This window comes from Mandrillus leucophaeus, unplaced genomic scaffold (assembly GCF_000951045.1).
Source record: "Mandrillus leucophaeus isolate KB7577 unplaced genomic scaffold, Mleu.le_1.0 Scaffold1006, whole genome shotgun sequence".
Taxonomy (NCBI): Eukaryota; Metazoa; Chordata; class Mammalia; order Primates; family Cercopithecidae; genus Mandrillus; species Mandrillus leucophaeus.
The window spans coordinates 494,399-515,050 of record NW_012098166.1 but is presented as its reverse complement, the minus strand read 5'-3'; the positions used below and the strand labels follow the sequence as shown (position 1 = coordinate 515,050).

The 20,652-nt window shown below is 41.6% G+C and overlaps 1 protein-coding gene across 1 annotated transcript in view; it reads left to right on the top strand.

Moving 5' to 3' along the window:
• IDO2 (indoleamine 2,3-dioxygenase 2) overlaps positions 1-20,652 on the top strand; it is a 94,109-nt gene that overhangs the window by 17,910 nt on the left and 55,547 nt on the right. Inside the window, exon 3 of the mRNA XM_011973961.1 lies at positions 15,585-15,680. Coding sequence (XP_011829351.1) covers positions 15,585-15,680 — 96 coding nt within the window. The remainder of the gene's footprint in view (positions 1-15,584; positions 15,681-20,652) is intronic.

The window sequence follows — 20,652 nt, the reverse complement described above, 5'->3', positions numbered from 1 at the left end:
CCCCAAGACGGAATCTCTTTCTGTTGCCCAGGCTGGAGTGCAGTGGCACTGTGGGAAATGGGAAAGTTCTTCTTCAAAGATTATAAAAAGTCACAATTTCTTACTATAACATTGCTAGCCACTATTAGTGGCTGTCCAAATCAGCTGTTGTAGCTTGCTCCGACATGCCTGGACAGAACTAGAAAAGCCCCAGCCCACAGTGCATGTCATTCCTTATTTGAGATGCTTCCTTAACTATCCCTGGGCAACTTGCTTTTCTTTCTTTGCTCTGTTCCTTTACCCAATTAAAAACGTTTTAAACTAATAGCCAATTGGGTAAAGTGTAAAATGTGAGGTCCTATTCCAGCCAATGGAAGCTGGACACAGCAGTAGGGTGATGCGTCAGGTTATAAATAACTCTGCCTCCTTTGTTTGGTGTGCTCTCGTGGCTGGATAGCTATTGAGTAGCACCCTTTCTGCAGAAAGTAAAGCTCCCGTTGCTGAGAGATCATTTGTTCCCACGTTCATTCTTTTACTGTGACACCAAAAACTTCATTCCTAACAGCATGATCTCCGCTCATTGCAACCTCCGCTTCCTGGGTTCAAGGATTCTCCTGCCTCAGCCTCCCAAATAGCTGGAACTACAGGCATGCACCACCATGCCCGGTTAATTTTTGTATTTTTAGTAGAGAGGGGGTTTCACCATGTTGACCAACCCAGTCTCGAACTCCTGACCCTCAAGTGATCTGCCTCCCTTGGTCTCCCAAAGTGCTGGGATTATAGGCATGAGCCACCGCACTTGGCCTGGACCCCAAAGTTTTTAACTGAGTCGTCTTGGCCCTCATTTAGGATGTAATAACAATAATAATAATAATAATTAAAAGTCAAGAGTTATAAGCAGAACCAGTTCTGCTTTTGCTACTCATGACTTTGAGGAAGTCATTTCCTCTGGATTTCAGCTAGCTCAAATGTAGAAAGAGGAGGTTGACACCTGATGGTCTGTAAAAACTTTGATAGTTTTAATGCTCTAGGCTTTGGACCACAACAGATGAGAAAAATAGTGTTGATAAGGGCTAAATGATGAAACGGATTTGCATTACAATTTGAGTCCTAAGTAGAATTAAGAAAGAGGTATTGTTTGTTAGCAAGATTTCCTTCCCCTTCTTAGAAATTTCTAATGGCAGAGTCTCTGCTCACCACAACCTCCACCTCCCGGGTTCAAGAGATTCCCCTGCCTCAGCCTTGGCAAGTAGCTGGGAGTACAGGCCTGTGGCACCACGCCCAGCTAATTTTGTATTTTTAGTAAGATACAGAGTTTCTCTGTGTTGGTCAGGCTGGTCTCCAACTCCCGACCTCAGGTGATCCACCTGCCTCGGCCTCCCAAAGTGCTGGGATTACAGGCATGAGCCACCGCTCCCGGCCCAGCTGTTAGTTTTGAAATCAAGTTACAAATCTGCAAGTAACTCCAGCATCAGTAGTAATGACAGCGGGGATGCTGATGAAAGGCTCCGTTTTCTGGGGTATATATCCTGGTTCTTTGTCTCTACCGAGAAAAGAATTCACGACACGGATACACACGAGTGGATTTAGGAGCTGAAAGTTTAATAAACATAAAAGAAGAGAGAGAGAAAACGCTTCTTTATGCTGAGAAAGTGGGTCGCCCAAGAGGGTCTGCTTTGCGGTGGAAGGCAATGGATTTTGTACAAAGGCTTGACGAGGCGGTGATTGATTTATATAGGGCCCAGGGGACTGGTTTGATCAGGTATGTCATTTACATAGCCGGGGAAAAGACTGGCCCTCCCACCCTAGTCTTTTATTATGCAAATACAGCTTCCACCTGGCGGCCGCCGGGATACCTTTACACGTGGTTTTACCTGGAGGCTGTCTTGATGCCGACACACCTGGTGACAAGGAAAAGAGTGAGGGCCCGGCGCAGTGGTTCATGCCTGTAATCTCAGCACTTTGGGAGGCCAAGGGGGACGGATCACCTGAGGCCAGGAGTTCGAGACCTGCCGGTCCAACATGGTGAAACCCCGTATCTACAGGGGGTTTACGATATGAAAATTAGCTGGGTGTGGTGGTGAGCACCTGTAATCCCAGCTACTCAGGAAGCTGAGGCAGGAGAATCGCTTGAACCCAAGAGGTGGAGGTTGCAGTCAGCGGAGATCGTACCACTGCACTCCTGACTGGGTGATGGAGTGAGATTTTGTCTCAAAAAAAGAAAAACAGAAGAGAGCATAATCTCCATATTGAATGTTCCTGGCTTCCAGGTACAGCTGCTGTCGTTTACATATGAAAGCTCCTAGTTTGCAATCTATCAGGCTGCTTTCAGTTAGAGAAGAAGTGGTTTCAGGCTGCTTTTTAGTAAAGGAAAAATCCAGTGAGACCTCTTTCACCCTTTCTAGCTGCCTACAAATAATTTCTTAATAACTCCTGTATTACTATGCACAGTTGGGTTGTGGTCCAGAGGACCAGACTGTTTCCTCTGACACTGCCACTAGGTTGACCAAGTGTCCCTATTTGTTGGGTACCGGATGGACTCCTGACATGCAAGACTCTCAGTACTAAACCAGGAAAGTGCTGGGACAGCTCGGATGAGTTAGTCACCCTAAGTTGTACTTAGTAGCTCTTGTGACTTTGAGTAAATCACAAACATCCCCTAACCCTCAATTTTCACATTTACTGAATGGAGATCCGATGCCACCTCCACCAGATTCCTATGGAGAATGAATGTGAAAACACTTTCATAAATCCAGTGTAAGGACCAGAAGCCAGTCTTCTGACCTTGAGCCAGTGCTTGTTAAAACTCCACTGTATACGTCTAACCCAATTCAGGAATATCCTGCCTGGTTCCAAAGGAAGAAAAGACCAAGTTGCTCTTATTGGGATTAAAAGTGCGCACTGAGCTGAGGAAAAATAATATTACAAATGAGCTAAACATGACGTAGATCCACAGTTTTAGAGTTCCTCTCTTTGTTCTTTCCTCTTTGTAACTATGGAAACAGGAGAAACAGATGAGAATCAAGTTCTCGTGACACTCCCTGCCTGATATACTATGGTTTCGTTGATGGAATTTCCATTCCTGAGCTTATGTGGGAAAAAAGTCCCTTGAGAAACTGCTTTTACTCCGTTATGATCGTTTTCCCCAGATTTCTCAAAATGTACTTCCCTGTTTCAGTTTTGATTTTCTGTCATTGGTTTGACCTTTTTCAACAACTCCCTTTCTGGGAAGAGGTAGCAGAAGGACATTTTCATCAAAATCTGCCCCAGGTTGCTTCACAGATGAGGAGGGACCCAGTCACTAAAATCACCAGGCAGAGTGTTGCAAGAGCAGATGGAGAATCACGATTGGCTGTCCTGCTCAAGGGGACACCAGATCTTACTTTCCTTTAGTCGAAAGGCAAGCGTCAGAGTCAGGAGGCTGTACTTGCATGTCCAGTGGCCCCAGAAGTTCCTTCAGTATCTCTTTTGGTTTCTCACTATAGATAGTTGCTTGAATGTGTGTGAAGAAAACATGGTCAAGACAGTGACTTAAAAAAATTGTTTTTGGGGAAGGAGTCTGACTTGGTTTCAAATATTGTATCCCATTGTTTCTGTCAACGTTCAAACCTTTCCAAGTTCCAACATTTATTGTGGAAACTGTGTGCCTCACCAACTCATACAAATAAATGGTTCATGTGCCCTACATGTGTACGGGGGCATGGATGTGTGTTTCTGGAGGGAGGGCTAATTTCTCTTTAGACATGGAGAATACAAAGAAATTAGCTTGGCATCAAGAAGGTTAGAGCAGGCAACAAGAGTAAGGAGAACTGAGAGAGCTTAGATGTGAGGCTCTGGAGTTCAGATTTTTTTTTTTGTTTTTTTGAGATGGCGTCTTGTACCCCAGGTTGGAGGGCAATGGCGAGATCTCAGCTCACTGCAACCTCTGCCTCTGGTGTTCAAGCGATTCTCCTACCTCAGCCTCCTGAGTGGCTGGGATTACAGGCATGAGCCACCACGCCTGTCTAATTTTGTAGTTTTAGTAGAGACGGGGTTTCTCCATGTTGGTCAGGCTGGTCTCGAACTCCCGACCTCAGGTGATCCACCCTCCTTGGCCTCCCAAAATTCTAGGATGACAGCCATGAACCACTGTGCCCGGCCTACTTTTTGTATTTTTAGTAGAGACAGGGTTTCACCATGTTGGTCAGGCTGGTCTTGAACTCCTGACCTCGTGATCTGCCCACCTCAGCCTCACAAAGTGCTGGGATTACAGGTGTGAGCCACCGGGCCCAGCCTGGAGTTCAGATTTAACACATCCTGTAAATGACATGATGCATCTGATATTTGAAGAGTTTTCCTCAAAGAAGGTTACATGCAAGGTGGTTTAGAGTTGTTGTTCCTGGCTGTATAGCAAAGTACTTGTGGAGTTTTAAAAAATACTGATGCTGAAGCTCCACCTAGAATAGTTCATTCAGAATCTCTAGCATAACTAACCTCAGTACTTGAAATATGATTATTATAAATGTTAGTCAATTGCTTTTTTAGGCTCTATGACTGATAGGAATCTCTCACTTTTATATTATCTCCAGTTAATGAGTTCCATAAATTGAAAGTCTAGTGTTTAAATTCTTACCTCACTTTATTTTTACTGATTGTATTATTATTATTATTATTATTATCATTTTCGAGATAGAGTCTCACTTTGTCACCCAGGCTGGAGTGCAGTGACGCCATCTCAGCTCCCTGCAACCTCTGCCTCCTGGGTTCAAAGGATTCTCCTGCCTCAGCCTTCCGAGTAGCTGGGATTACAGGAGCCCACCACCACACCCAGCTAATTTTTGTATTTTTAGTAGACGGGGTTTCACCATATTGGCCAGGCTGGTCTCGAACCCCTGACCTCAAGTGATCCACCCGCCTCAGCCCTCCATCTCAAAACAAAAACAAAAGTAATAACAAAACTTTTCTCTTCTACCTGAGATGTTTAAATTTAAATCACACCATTTGTACAAAAATTCCCTATCTTGTCCTTAAAAATAATTTACAATCACTAGCTAGTTTTGAGAACAATTGCCATCTTAACTGAATACCATTTGTTCTGTCTCTCTAATTTCAACTTAACCCTTTCTGAATTTTCTATTGTTTCAAAATTTTTCTGGCCATTTTATTGTTTTCATTTAGTGAAAACTTATTCACGGGTTTCTATGCCTAAGCGCATTTAGGAAGTTGCTTAGGATACAGACGTGATAAAAAGACCAGTGTGAAAACTGTCCACTCCTACACATTACATTCTAGTCCTCATCTCCTGGCATTTAAGTCCTCAGTGATTCCATGCACTTTTGCTTTTGGTTTGGGCAGATGCTCTGAGTTCAATGTTTCTTTGAGATGAAGACCCCCTATTCAACTCACAAATCCCATAAGGAGGCCTCTGTGCCTTTGCTGGTGCCCCAGATAGGGTGCTGATCCTTACTTACCTTCAAGATTGTGAAGTCAGATTTAATAGTATAGTGGTTTATGAGAGCTGCTGTAACAGCAGTCACAAACAGTTGGGCTTAAAATATCACAAATGGGGGCTTAAATCACAGAAGTTGATTTTCTCACAGTTCTTGAGGCAGGAAGTCCAAGATCAAGGTGTCGTGGAGTTGGTTTCTTCTGAGGTCTCGCTCCTTGGCTTGTAGACGACCTCCTTATTATTGTGTCCTCACACGGTCTTTTCTCTGCCATGCACAAATTCTCCATGTCCCCATGTCTCTCTCTCTTTTTTTTTTTTTCCGAAACAGGGTTGCACTCTGTCACCCAGGTTGGAGTGCAGTGGTGCAATCTCAGCTCACTGCAACCTCTGCCTCCTGGGTTCAAACGATTCTCCTGCCTCAGCCTCCTGAGTAGCTGGGATTACAGGTGCACTCCACAAAGCCCAGCTAATTTTTTGTATTTTTAGTAGAGATGGGGCTTCGCTATGTTGGTCAGGTTGGTCTCGAACTCCTGACCTCAAGTGATCTGCTCACCTCGGCCTCCCAGAGTGCTAGGATTACAGGCGTGAGCTACTGTGCCCGCTCTCCCCCGTCTCTTTGTGTCCAAATTTCCTCTTCTTTATGGACACCAATCAGATTAAATTGGACCCACCCTAAAGGCCTCATTTCAATGTACCTTCTTCAAGGGCCTATCTCCAAATACAGTTATATTTTTAGGTACTAGGGCTAGGGCATCAGCATAGGAATTTGGGGGAGACACAATTTAACACATACTAGAAAGTATAAGGCCAGGAAAAAATATTCTGGCATGCTAGATGGACTCATTAACCAATATTAACCAATTAACAAATATTTCTTTAATATTTGCCTGATTTTTTTTTTTTTTTTTTTTTTTTGAGACAGTTTCACTCTTGTTGCCCAGCCTGGAATGCAGTGGCACAATCTTGACTCACTGCAACCTCTGCTTCCTGGGTTCAAGTGATTCTTCTGCCTCAGCCTCCCAAGTAGCTGAGATTACAGGCGCATGCCACCACACCCAGCTTAATTTTTGTATTTTTAGTAGAGTTGGGGTTTCACTGTGTTGGTCAGGCTGGTCTCAAACTCCTGACCTCAGGTGATCCACCAGCCTCGCCTCTGAAAATGCTGGGATTACAGGTTGCCTGGTGATTTGTGAGAGGAATGACTGAGCTCTCATGCCAGGTCAGGGGAGGGAACAGAGAAAGTTGAATACTCTGACAATAGCCATGATCCAAAGCTCTTAAGCTTAGGCTCAAATCTACCCACGCCTCAAGGAAGAAAACAAATAAATAAAAAAGAAGAAAAGAAATGCCCCAATGTCAGGTCCCACGCTTTTTAGAAATAATTTCAGCAAAACTTTGTTGCTATTTTGGCATGTCCTCTACTGTAGTAGTTTATCAAAATACTGTCCCCAGACTTTTTCTATATTTCTAGATTTTACTGTTTAATGTATAATAATAATGTTCTAACATTAAAACATAACCATAGCAATGCTCAGATTCACTTTATCTTTAAATATATTGTTGAACTCAATTTTATAACATCTTCAGGATTGTCTTTTTGTATTCAAAAATAGCAACAGTGGATAGTGGCCTTGGTTAGTGTTATTTCAAGGATTAATCTTTAGGTTACATTTTCTTCATAAGATGCATTAGATGCCTTTTTTTTTTTTTTTTGAGACAGAGTCTCGCTCTGTTGCTCAGGCTGGAGTGCTGTGGCACAGTCTCGGCTCACTGCAATCACCACCTCCTGGGTTCAAGAGATTCTCTTGACTCAGCCTTCTGAGTAACTGGGATTACAGTCACGCACCACCTTGCCCGGCTAATTTTTGTATCCTTTATAGTAAACATGGGATTTCCCCATATTGGCCTGGCTGATCTCCAACTCCTGACCTCAAGTGATCTGTCTGGCTTGGCCTCCCAAAGTGCTGGGATTACAGGCATGAGCCACCACACTCAGCAAATTAGATGCCTTCTCATGCTTTTCTGCCTTCTGAAACAGATCATCTATCTGTTGCTATAGCATAGCTCTTCAGACTACAGACATTTTAAGCTGCACGTTTTGAATTACATTTTCTATTCCCTTTATGCTTATTGTTCTAGTTAGGTTTTTTGTTTCTAAATAAAAATTTGAATTTTTGCAATTTCACAAATGGTAACTCAGTTGAAATTTTCAATTGTATTAGCAAAATTTATTCATAGCAGCCTGTTACATTTCATTAAGAATTGATTTTTTTCTTATTCCCTGTTGAAGTTTGTTTATAAAATATAGTAATAGTAATAACTATACAGAAAGTGTTCACTTTGTAGTAGGCCCTGTGTTAACTTTAACTACACTTTTAAAATCTAAACCTCACAGTAGTCTTGGCTGGGCACGGTGACTCACTCCTGTTATCCCAGCACTTTGGGAGGCTGACGTGAGTGGATCACAATGTCAGGAGTTCGAGACTAGCCTGGCCAACATGGTGACACTCTGTCTCTACTAAAAAGACAAAAATCAGCCGGGTATGGTGGTGCATGCCTGTAGTGCCAGCTCTTCGGGAGGCTGAGGCAGAAGAATTGCCTGAACCCAGGTAGCAGAGGTTGCAATGAACTGAGATTGCACAAGTGCACTCTAGCCTGGATGACAGAGTGAGACTCCATCTCAAAAAAAAAAATAATAATAAATAGATCAATAAATAAAATAAAGAAATAATCCTCACAATAGTCTTCACCATTTGCAAATGATCCATTTGACAATAAATGAATTCAGCGCTCTCTCTGAAATATACTTCCAAGGTGACCAATTTTCTCCATTTCCACCCCAGTTTAATCCACCTTCATGTTGCCCCAGGACTACTGTCTCCTCCCCTTGTTTCCTTATTTCCATTCCTGTTCAGCTGTAACACATTCTGTGCATAGCAGTCAAGTGATGCTTAAAAATGAGAATCAGGTTAGAGGTGGTAATTCACACCTATAATCCCAGCACTTCGGGAGGCTGACACAGGAGGATCACATGAGGCCAGGGGTTTGAGATCAGCCTGGGCAAGATAGCAAGACCCCATCTCTACAAAAATAAAAAAGAATTAACTGTGCATGATCCTATGTGCCTGTATTCCCAGCTACTTGGGAGGCTGAGGTGGGAGGACTGCTTGACCCAGGGAGTTTGAGGCTGCAATAAGCTATATTTGTACCACTACACTCCAGTGTGGGTGACAGAGTGAGATCCTGTCTCCAAAAACCGTAAAATGAAAACAAAACCTTGATAATCTGCTCTTTAAAGCTCTTCCTACAGGGCCCCTGTGATGCTCGCCTGTCTCTAGAAGGGCATGTAATAGCTCCTTCTCCTTCACTTTACTTTGATGCAATGTCAGAACAGCTTCTTTCCATCAAAACTTAAACCTTTTATTTCATTCAAAATAATCTGCTTCAAAATCTAATCTCTCCAATAGTTTAAGTTCTAATTTTTCTGATGTTAATATTGTCACCCAAGTTTCCTGCTCATGTTTACCTGGTTTATTTCATTTTATTTTAAAATTTATATATTTATTTATCTATCTATTTATTTATTTATTTAAGGTGGAGTCTCCCTCTGTCGCCCAGGCTGGAGTGCAGTGGTGCGATCTCAGCTCACTGCAAGCTCTGCCTGCCGGGTTCACGCCATTCTGCTGCCTCAGCCTTCTGAGTAGCTGGGACTACAGGCGCCCACCATGACTTCCGGCTAATTTTTTGTATTTTTTTTTAGGAGAGATGGGGTTTCACCGTGTTAGTCAGGATGGTCTCGATCTCCTGACCTCGTGATGCGCCCGCGTCTGCCTCCCAAAGTGCTGGGATTACTGGCGTGAGCCACCGCGTCCAGCCTTTATTTTATTTTTTGCGACGGAGTCTTGCTCTCTTCCCCAGGCTGGAGTGTAGTGGCTAGATCTTGGCTCACTGCAACCTCTGCCTCCCAGATTGAGGCGATTCTCCTGCCTCAGCCTCCTGAACAGCTGGGATTACAGGCACCTGCTACCACCAGCTAATTTTTTCTTTTTTTGGAGACAGAGTCTCACTCGGTCGCCCAGGCTGGAGTGCAGTCGCATGATCTCAGCTTACTGCAACCTCCTCCCCCTGGGTTCAAGCGATTCCCCTGCCTCAACCTCCTAAGTAGCTGGGATTACAGATGTCTGCCACCACACCCAACTAATTTTTGTATTTTTAGTAGCTGAGTAGCTGGGATTATAGGCGCGTGTCACCACGCCTGGCTAATTTTTGTATTTTTAGTAGAGACGGAGTTTCACCATGTTGGCCAGGCTCTTCTCAAACTCCTGATCTCAAGTGATTGGCCCATCTCAGCCTCCCAAAATGCTGGGATTACAGGTGTGAGCCACCGGGCTCGGCACCTGGTTTATTTTTGTGCATGCTTTTATTTTTAATTTTCCTATGCTACTTTCTTAGCCAAAATTTATACTTAATCTAATCAAGCATTAAGCTAACGAAGAGTTTAGTGTTCATATAAAAAATACAGTTTTACAAATCTATTTTTCTTTAAATTATAAATGTGTTAAGAATATCATCCAATGAAATGATCCAGAAGCAAAAGGATGGCTGTGTATCTTTTCAATATCATCCTGGAGCATTGTCTCAACCATCTCACTTTATGGTGATTTAATCATCTAGAGGTTTTCCCTTTGTTTTCTGTGTTACTTAGTATTGATTAATACTGTTGCACTACTTCAGTCTGAAATTACACGGTAATTTGTAGATTTTTTTTTTTTTTTTTTTTTTTTTTTTGAGACAGAATCTGGCTTTGTTGCCCAGGCTGGAGTGCAGTGGTGCGATCTTGGCTCACTACAAGCTCTGCCTCCCGAGTTCAGGCCATTATCCTGCCTCAGCCTCCCGAGTAGCTGGGACGACAGGTGCCCACCACCACGCCCGGCTAAATTTTTGTATTTTTTTTAGGAGAGACGGGGTTTCACCCTGTTAGCCAGTATGGTCTCAGTCTCCTGACCTCGTGATCCGCCTGCCTCGGCCTCCCAAAGTGCTGGGATTACAGGCGTGAGCCACCGTGCCTGGCCGTTAATTTGTAGATTTTTATACAGAAGAGCAGCAAAATATTTCTGTTGAGTAGAAAATATAACTCCAATGCTTATGACTTCACTCTCTATAGGACACTAACTCATGGTGTGTCTAACCCAGCAATTTTATGTCAACACTCTTTTCTCAAACCTCTATAAACTTTGGCTGGACACAGTGGCTCACACCTGTAATCCCAGCACTTTGAGAGGCTGAGGCAGGTGGATCACCTTAGGTCAGGAGTTCGAGACAAGGCTGGTCGACATGGCAAAATCCCATCTCTACTAAAAATACAAAAAATTAGCCAGGCATGGTGACACACACCTGTAATCCCAGCTACTCAGGAGGCTGAGGCAGGAGAATCTCTTGAACGCAGGAGGTGGAGCCAAGATCGCGCCACTGCACTTCAGCGATAGAATGAAACTGTGTCTCAAAATAAAGAAATAAAATAAATAAATCAGAGATTGTGAATAGGATGTTGGATGTACCCAAGTTATGAATTAATTAGGAGCTTGAACCCAGGAGGCAGAGGTTGCAGTAAGCCCAGATCACACCACTGCACTTTAGCCTGAGCGATAGAATGAAACTGTGTCTCAATCAATCAATCAATCAGAGACTGTGAATAGGATGTTGGATGTACCTAACTTATGAATTAATTGGGAGCTTGAACCCAGGTTTGTCTCAGATCCTCAGGGACCGAAGACTTCCAAGTGATTTGTGGGTAATGTATAGGTCTATACTACTCCAAATTCACAGTTTTCAGACTTCCCTGGGTTCTCACGGACCTTCCATGTCATTTGTATGTTTAGGTTGAGGTCCCTGGTCTTTTCCCCTCTGTAATTAATTTCACACCCACCCCTATCTCAACTCACACAACTTGATTTTCACTCTCATCTTCTGAGAAATTGAGTCCATAAAAAGTGAACTCCTTTAAACTCCAGATCTTCTCCTACTGCTGCTGCAAGGACAGACATTCCATTCTTGTTCTCTCTCTCCTCCTTCACTTCTAGTCCTTTGCTCCTTCTGCATTCGATTACTCTCCTCTCTCCTTTGTCTTCAATCTCTCCTTCTTGCAATAGCCAACTATAAACTGCTCAAGCTTCTCATTCTTAAAAGATCACTCTTAAATGCAAATTCCCTGCTGCCTTATGGCTCTCCTTCAAAAGTAATCTACATTTTCTCTATTTTCTACTTCCTCAACACACTAACATTTGAATCCTGCTTCTATGACCCTGACCTAAATTTCTATTAAATGTACATAGATAAACTAATATATTGTTTTGATTTTTAAAGAGGTCAATCTTACTTTAACTCTGTAATGATGCGTTAGACCTTCTGATGATTCTCTACTTCTGTGAAATCCTCTACTGTTTTGACTTCTATAGGGTCATTCTATTCAAGCTCATTGAACGTCTGTCACTATGTTTTTGATCTGTATTGCAGTTAGTTCCTCTATCTGCCTTGTGAATGTTCTCCATTGTGTTAATCTAGGCTTTCTTCTCCTTTCGCTTTTCATATTACCTCAAATGGTTTTATATACTCTTGTGGTTTTAACCACAATGTAGGGTTTTTGCTGTAGTTATGCTTTCAAATTGCATATTTCTTTTTCTTTTTTTTTTTATTTTTTTTTGAAATGGCGTCTTGCTCTGTTACTCCAGTCTGGAGATGAGTGTTGTAAATGTCAGTATGTCCCCTGGAGAAAGAAGGCTGCACTAGTAAAATCAGAAGATCTGGGTTCTGGCCTTGGCTTTTCCACTAACATGCTGTCTGACCTTGATTTAGGAAATAAGTGTCTGTGCTTTTCAGTTGTAAAATGGGCCTGGTATGGCTCTCGTTACTTTACAGGATTATGAAGAGCAACCTGGATAATTTATATACGTAAGAGTACAAAATGCTGTGAGGTTTTTATGAATTCTCAGAGTCTGTCTTCAGGTCCAGCATTGTGGCTCACGCCTATAATCCCAGGACGGGAGGCAAAGGCAGGAGGATCACTTGAGGCCAGGAGTTTAAGAGCAACCTGGGCAAAAGAGCAAGACCCTCATCTCCACAAAAAATTTTTAACGATTAGCTGGGTGTGGCGGTATGTGCTGCTAGCCCCAGCTTCTCGGGAGGCTGAGGTGTGAGTGTGGGGAAAAGAAAGAGAGATCAGCCTGTTACTGTGTCTATATAGAAAGAAGTAGACATAAGAGACTCCATTTTGTTCTGTATTTGAGATGCTGTTAATCTGTGACCCTACCCCCAACCTTGTCCTTGCAAGAGACATGTGCTGCGGTGACTCAAGGTTTAATGGATTTTGGGCTGTACAGGATGTGTCTTTGTTAAACAAGTGCCTGAAGGCAGCTTGCTGGTTAAAAGTCATCACCATTCTCTTAATTTCAACTACCCAGGGACACGTACACGGCCAAAGGTCGTACACGGCCAAAGGTCACAGGGACCTCTGCCTAGGAAAGCTAGGTATTGTCCAAGGTTTCTCCCCATGTGATAGGCTGAAATAATGCTAAAAGGTTTATGGAGATGTTTGCATGTCGCACTCTGTCACCCAGGCTGGAGTGCAGTGGTGCAATCTTGGCTCACTGCAACTTCCGCCTCCCAGGTTCAAGTGATTCTCCTACATCAGCCTCCCGAGAAGCTGGGATTACAGGCATGTGCCACTATGCCTGCTTAATTTTTTGTTTTTAGTAGAGACAGGATTTCACCATGTTGGTCAGGCTGATCACAAACTCCTGACCTCAGGTGATCCGCCCTCCTCGGTCTCCCCAAGTGCTGAAATTACAGGCGTGAGCCACCATGCCTAGCCTCAATTGTATATTTCTAATATGATTTTTCTCCTGAACTTTAAACTGTGTATCCAACTTTTCACCATAGTCATATCTTTTGATTGCACAGGTAATTTAATGTCAATATATTTAAAAATGAATTTACCACGTTTATCCCCACTCTTTGACTTTCACCTACATTTCTGTCTCAATTCCTGTTTCCATCCATTCATTTGCTCACCTAATTCTTAAACATGGAAATCATCCTCACTTCCTCTTCTTAACCCAAAAATTCAGTTGTGCAGGTTATACACTGAGAAAGGAGCCTCGGATCAGTGTGATAAATCAGAGATTAGTGAACTTTTTCTGAAGGGCCAAATACTAAGTGCTTTAAACTTGCCTACCATATGGTTTCTGTTGCAACTACCAACTCTACTGCTATAATGTAAAAGCAACCATAGATAGTACATAAACAAATGAGAGAGGCTGGGTGCCAATGAAAATTCACAAAAATTAATGTAGTTTATTGTCCCTTGGGTGAGAGTTGGGGGTCACTGAAATTCAGACTATGTCTTACTTGGCTAAACCATGGGCCTAGAGTGGGCATATAAATGGAGCTATTGGGCTAGTGATTTTCTTACCTTAAGCCCCTAGACCCAAATTTAATCATCATATCGTTTCAATTTCATTTTCTGGATATATCTTGAATATATGGCTTCTCCTTTCCAAATTCATTGTCATTGCCTAAGTTTAGTCTTTGAACAACATTTTAAAGACTTCCTTATCTGACTTTATATCTTAAAGTCCTACAAATTTATCTTCCTAAAATTCAAATCAAACCATGTCACCAACTTACATAAAGGGAAAATTCATATATTCTACACACAGCACATTTCATGTAACTTTCTAGGCTCGTCTTTCATCATCCTTTTGATGCAGGATTTTTGGCTCCTTAGTTCAGCAGAATTCAGGATCTCATCTCATGACCAGGAAGAATTAGGCAGGTAGACATAATGAAGGGTGAGGATGATGCAATTTATTATGCGAAAGGGGAGCTCTCTGCAAAGAGAGGGGTTTCTCCAGCAGGCTCCCACCTCACAATGGAGTACCAGGACTTTCACAGGCACGCTGAAAAGGCCAGGCTCCTCCCTAGCATAAGGCACGAATTCCTGGTGGTTCCACCAGTTTTCCTAGTATGCATGTGGGCGTGCCCAAGCAAACCATAGGTAGCATCAGAAAAGGCAACATTTGATTACTTAAAAGGCATTATTCAGAAAGAATCAATTGGGAAAGGGTGGGCCACCAGGGAAAGTTTTCCCTCTGTGTCACAGGTTTCATCTGGGATCAGGAGTCCGGTCTTTCAGCCTTTGGACTGTTTTGGGCTTGAAGGTGGGGTTTCACAGGAACCCTTCCCTATCTGCCTCGGCATCTGTCTGCCTCTTGCCTCTATCACTTTCTCTTGAGTTTTATATTTTAGCAACACTGAGTCATCTGTGTCCCAGGAAGCACCCATATCTGTTTATCTGCTGTCCCCTCTACCTTTACTACCTTCCCTTCTTCACATTTCAACCCAAAAAAGTCACTTCCCCTCCAAAAATTGGATCAACTGTCATATTTTTAAGAATATTTCCCTTTAATTCCTCACAACAGCTGACAGAATTAACTACTTCCTCTTCTTTGCAAGTTCTTTGGCTTACACAGATATCACTAATTAAACATATTTTACCGCATTGGCATATATCTGACTAATGTGTTTTTCTCCTGTACTAGAGCATATGCTCCTTAGTCATCTGTGTATCTGAGGTGAGCACAGGGCCTACGTAGCATATGATGCATTCTCAATGTTCGTTCAACATGCAGAGAAAAGTAATCTACATTTTCTCTATTTTCTACTTCCTCAACACACTAACATTTGAATCCTGCTTCTATGACCCTGACCTAAATTTCTATTAAATGTACATAGATAAACTAATATGTATTTGCGACTTCCTAATATTGTTTTGATTTTTAAAGAGGTCAATCTTACTTTAACTCTGTAGTGATGCATTCGACCTTCTGATGATTCTCTACTTCTGTGAAATCTTCTACTGTCTTGACTTCTATAGGGTCATTCTATTCAAGCTCATTGAACGTCTGTCACTATGTTTTTGATCTGTATTGCTGCAATTAGTTCCTCTATCTGCCTTGTGAATGTTCTCCATTGTGCTAATCTAGGCTTTCTTCTCCCTTCACTTTTCATGTTACCTCATTGACTTGAATTCCCCTGAAGACTGAAATGTGAAAATAGCTATTCCCGGAAGCCCCTTTCCAGAGAGGTCTAAAATATTTACATGTTTCTATTTTAAATGCAGAAAGAACTTCCAGATCATTATAGGCCTTGGATGGAAATTGCCAACAAACTTCCTCAACTGATTGATGCTCACCAGCTTCGAGCTCATGTGGACAAGGTATTCTTCTCTTCACCCCCTTATCACATTCTGTTTTCATCATCATACCACTTTTATTAGCCTTGCGGAAGTGTGTCAATTGATCATTACCATTGAACTTATCAGCTAAGCTATCTCTACCTTCCCGGAAAACAGAATGACCCCTTCTGATACATGTGTTTTTCTAAGGTTTCCAGAGTCAGCACAAAACAATGCCTGTCACATACCAATCACTCACCAAATGTTTGTTTACAGAAGAATCTGGGTGAGAATGATAAACTAATGGATAAGCTATGGCCTAGGAAGGCCAGCTTGGAAATTCTTAGGTTCCTCATTCCATGTACGTGTTCAGGGCTCTGTTGTTGCTGAGGGGGTCTACCTTGATTTTGTCCTGGGTGTTACAGAATAGTTAAATGGAGGGAATTTCTGAATTATAAAATTGGCCATGGGTTCTACAGAAACATCCAATAAGCCTGTAAATTCCACAAAAGTATTTATTAGGCTGGTACAAAAGTAATTGCAGTTTTTGCCATTACTTTTAATGACAAAAACCGCAAATGCTTTTGTACCAACCTAATAGCTATGTAACCCTGAAAAAGTTACTGAACACTGTAATCCCATTTCCTTATTTATAAAATGTGAGAAACTCTGGTCTCACAGTATTGTTATGGGAACTAAATCACTTTCAAAGTGGCCCCTTTGTAGTTCTTGTCCTATTATAGCATTCAGTGTACATTCATTACTTCCCTGTAGTCTCTTCTCCATCTGTCTTAATCTTACCAATTTGGAGTACCACATAATTGCAGAAGTCCACGAAAAGTTTTCTACTCTCCAAAATTCCCCTTTGCTGATGGATAATATTTAATGTCTAGAATTACAAATTCTTTTTAAAATACTCATTGAATGCCTGCTCTGTGCAAAGCACTAGAACCCTGTAGAAGATGAATAAGGGACTGGCTTCAATGTCTATAAAGATAGCAAGCTAAGCAGAGTAATTTCTCTGCCTGATAGATAAAAGGTTGTGTTGACAAGAACAAAGAAATCCAAAAATAAGAAAAAAATTAAGAAAATAACTGTAAGCACAGAAAAATAGAGAAAAGTTCCAATGATGGAATAAAAAAGGATTTTTTTTGACTGTATTAAGCAAATCATGTATAAAATCCAGAAACAAGTTTACAGGACCCATGTCAAGTATTTAACCAAAGCAGAGGGAGATCCCCATGAGTCTCCCTTTCCCATCTCAGAATAGCAGAGAAGAGAAGCAAGGGAAGCCTGGAACAGTTGGCAGGAGGGCAGGTTAGAATTCAGTTTGTGAACTATGAGGTCCTCTGCCGCAGGCATTCACCAGGCTTTATTTGATTAAACTGCCATAATAGAAGAGAAGGACTTGTCAAATTGGGGCTCCTCCTAGCACAGCATTGAAACCAGTCCCTATTACTTCTTGGCCTTTTGGCTAAAATCGAGTGTGAAATCCATCACCTAACATTTGTACTGGGTTTAGGCTGGGTGCAGTGGCTCACGCCTATAATCCTAGCACTTTGGGAGGCCAAGGCTGGCGGATTGCCTGAGCTCAGGAGTTCGAGACCAGCCTGAGCAACATGGTGAAACCATGCCTCTACTAAAAATACAAAAAATTAGGCTGGTGTGGTGGCACATGCCTGTAGTCCCAGCTATTTGGGAGGCTGAAGCAAAAGAATCGCTCGAACCTGGGAGACAGAGGTTGTAGTTAGCTGAGATCACACCACCGAACTCCCTCTGGGCCACAGAGTGAGACTCTGTCTCAAAAAACAAAACAAAACAAACAAGCTATATATATAAATTTTTCCTGGGTTTAGTAGTGTCTTCCTAGAAGTCATGTTCATGTATAATCTGTGAAAGTGGTCTTATTTGGAAATAGGATGTGTACAGATATATTCAAGTTAAGCTGAGGTGATACTGGATTAAATTCTATATGATGAGTGTCCTTACAAGAAGAGGAAAAGTCAAACACAGGGACATAGACACAAGGGTAAACATCACGTAAAAATGGAGGTAGAATTGGAATGATGCATTGACAAGCCAAGATGTGCCAAGGATTGCTGGCAACCATCAAGAGTTAGGAGAGAGGCATGGAACAGAATGGAACAAATTCTCCCTCAGAGGCTCCAGAAGAAACCAACCCTATTGATACCTTAATTTGGGACTTCTATCTTCCATAACTGTGGCAGAGTACATTTCTGCTGTTTTAAGTCATGCCGTTTGTGGTCATTAGTTATGGCAGCCCATAAAACTAACACAACACTCTTGGTCTCTATCACTCCCTTTTTTTTTTTTTTTTTTTTTGAGACGGAGTCTCACTGTGTCTCCCAGGCTGGAGTGCAGTGGTACGATCTCGGCTCACTGCAACCTCCACCTCCCAGGTTCAAGCAATTTTCCTGCCTCAGCCTCCTGAGTAGCTGGGACTACAGGCACCAGCCACCACGCCCATCTAATTTTTGTATTTGTAGTAGAGATGGGGTTTCACCATATTGGCCAGGCTGGTCTCGAACTCCTAACCTTGTGATCCACCAGCCTTAGCCTCCCAAAGTGCTGGGATTATAGGCGTGAGCCACTCTGCATAGCCTCTATCCCTACTTTTAATTGCCTAGAAAATATCAAACAAATTAAGGCCAGTTTTTAGATTTTACCACCAAAGGCTGAGACTGAAACAGGAATTGTTTGTGAGAAGCAAATACAATAGTTTCCAGAGACTGAATCAGGAATTTTCTGTGAGAGGCAAATATGATAGTTTCCAGAACCACAGGTGGAGCTATAGACAAAAACATGTTTTCTGGATCCTTTACTTGCTACAGACAACAGAATAAGTGAATTTACAGCATTGATGTTACAGTGAATCTAAGACAACCACCTTGTCTTAGAATGTCTCAACATACCTATCCGTATCTTGAAACAAAATATATTAATTGGCTTAGACCCATCCACTCACATTTCCCAGGAAGACATGATCAGAGGGAGCTATGCAAGAAGAAATCCAGTGGAATTCTGGAAATACAATAAGAAAATCCATATTAGACACTAATCTTAATAAAACTAACCTTTGTTCATGAATTTGAATACACAGAATTGTCAAATAATATGGAAAAAATGGGCAACTCAAAAAGAAGAGGGTAGCCCACTCGGCATTGCGGACCAATGGCCTCCAATAAATAATTAAGAGGATATTGTGCTTTAAATATTCTATTTTGTGTATCCAGTATATTGCCTTCATAAATTAAGTGAAAGCTGATATATAAAAAGAACTATTAGAAATAAAAAACCACACACATCCAAAAACTCCTCAATATAAACTCAACAAATTCAGTGAAACATTGATTGTAAAAAATATATATAGTGATTTAGGTACTTCTTTGAGAAATTTCATAAAGCATAAAGCAAAAATCAAAGAGTGCAAACTATCAGAAAAATAAAAATATATAAAAAAGAGAAATACAGGTGATCCAAATTCGTTATCATGGATTCCTATAAGCAGATGGGTGGAGGAAAAGTAAAACTTCCAACATATAAGCACAAATTTTTTAGACCTTAAGAAATATTTGAGTTTTTTATATCAGAAAGAAATGGGGTGAGGGTTGGGGGGCACATGTAAATATTCAGATGAAATTGTGAATTTTCTAGCATAAAGAAATCTGAATGTTCATAGAAAACAAAAATGTAAAACAGTTTGTGTACAGAGTAAATACATAGGACTGTTCACCTGTAACACTAAATATTAAAAGACAGTTTCTTTTCTTTTTTTTTGAGACAGAGTTTCACTCGTCGCCCAGGTTGGAGTGCAATGGTGCCATCTTGGCTCACTGCAACCTCTGCCTCTGGGTTCAAGCAATTCTCCTGCCTCAGCTTCCCAAGTAGTTGGGATTACAGGTGCCCACCACCACGCCCAGCTAATTTTTGTATTTTTAGTAGAGACGGTGTTTCACCATGTTGGCCAGGCTGGGCTCAAACTCCCGACTTCAGGTAATCCACCCGCCTCGGCCTCCCAGAGTGCTGGGATTACAGGCATGAGCCACCATGCCAGCCTAAAAGACAATTTCATACCTATCTGGATGGCTAAATTTCTGTTTTTAATCTGGCCATATCAAATGCTGAAGAGGATGTATAGCAATAGAGACTTTCTTTCATTGCTAGTTGAAATGCAAAATGGTACAGCCAATTTGAAAACTAGCTTGGCAGATTCTTATAAAATGAAACATAGATTTACCACACAACTCAGCAATAGCATTCCTAAGTATTTATCCAAGTAAGTGGGAAATTTATGTTCCCAGAAAAGAAAATCCATATGTGAATGTTTATAACAGCTTTATTCATAATCACCAAAAAAAACCCAAAAAACAAAAAAAAAAAACTTGAAGAAAACAAAACAGGATATCCCTCAACAGGGGAATGAATAAACCAAGTTATAGTAATTGTAAATTGTGGAATAGATAGTGGAATAGTATTCAGTGATACAAACGATTGAGCAATTAATTTGTGCAATGACAGGGATGAACCTTAAATACATTTACCTAAATGAAAGATGTCAGGCCTATATTTTATGATTCTTTTCAAATGACTTTCCAGAAAAGGCAAAACTAGAAGGATTAAATATACCTTTATGGTTACCAGAGACAGGCAAGGAGTGGCTAGCTGACTGCAAAGGTAACATAGAGGGGAATGTTTAGCATGATCGAACTGTTTTATATGGCACTCAGGTGATAGATATATGGCTCTAGGCACTGAAAAACCCATAGAATTGTATGTCACAAAGAATGGACTCTCATGTATGCAAATTTTAAAAAACAAACCAGAATATTGAGAGAATACTAGGATGGAATGCAGATGTGACAAATAAAACTAACTGGACTCTCAGCAAAGTAACACAGGAGCAGAAACCAAACACCGCATGTTCTTACTCATATGTGGGAGTTGAACAATGAAAACACATGGACACAGGGAGGGGAACAACAGGGGGCCTGTT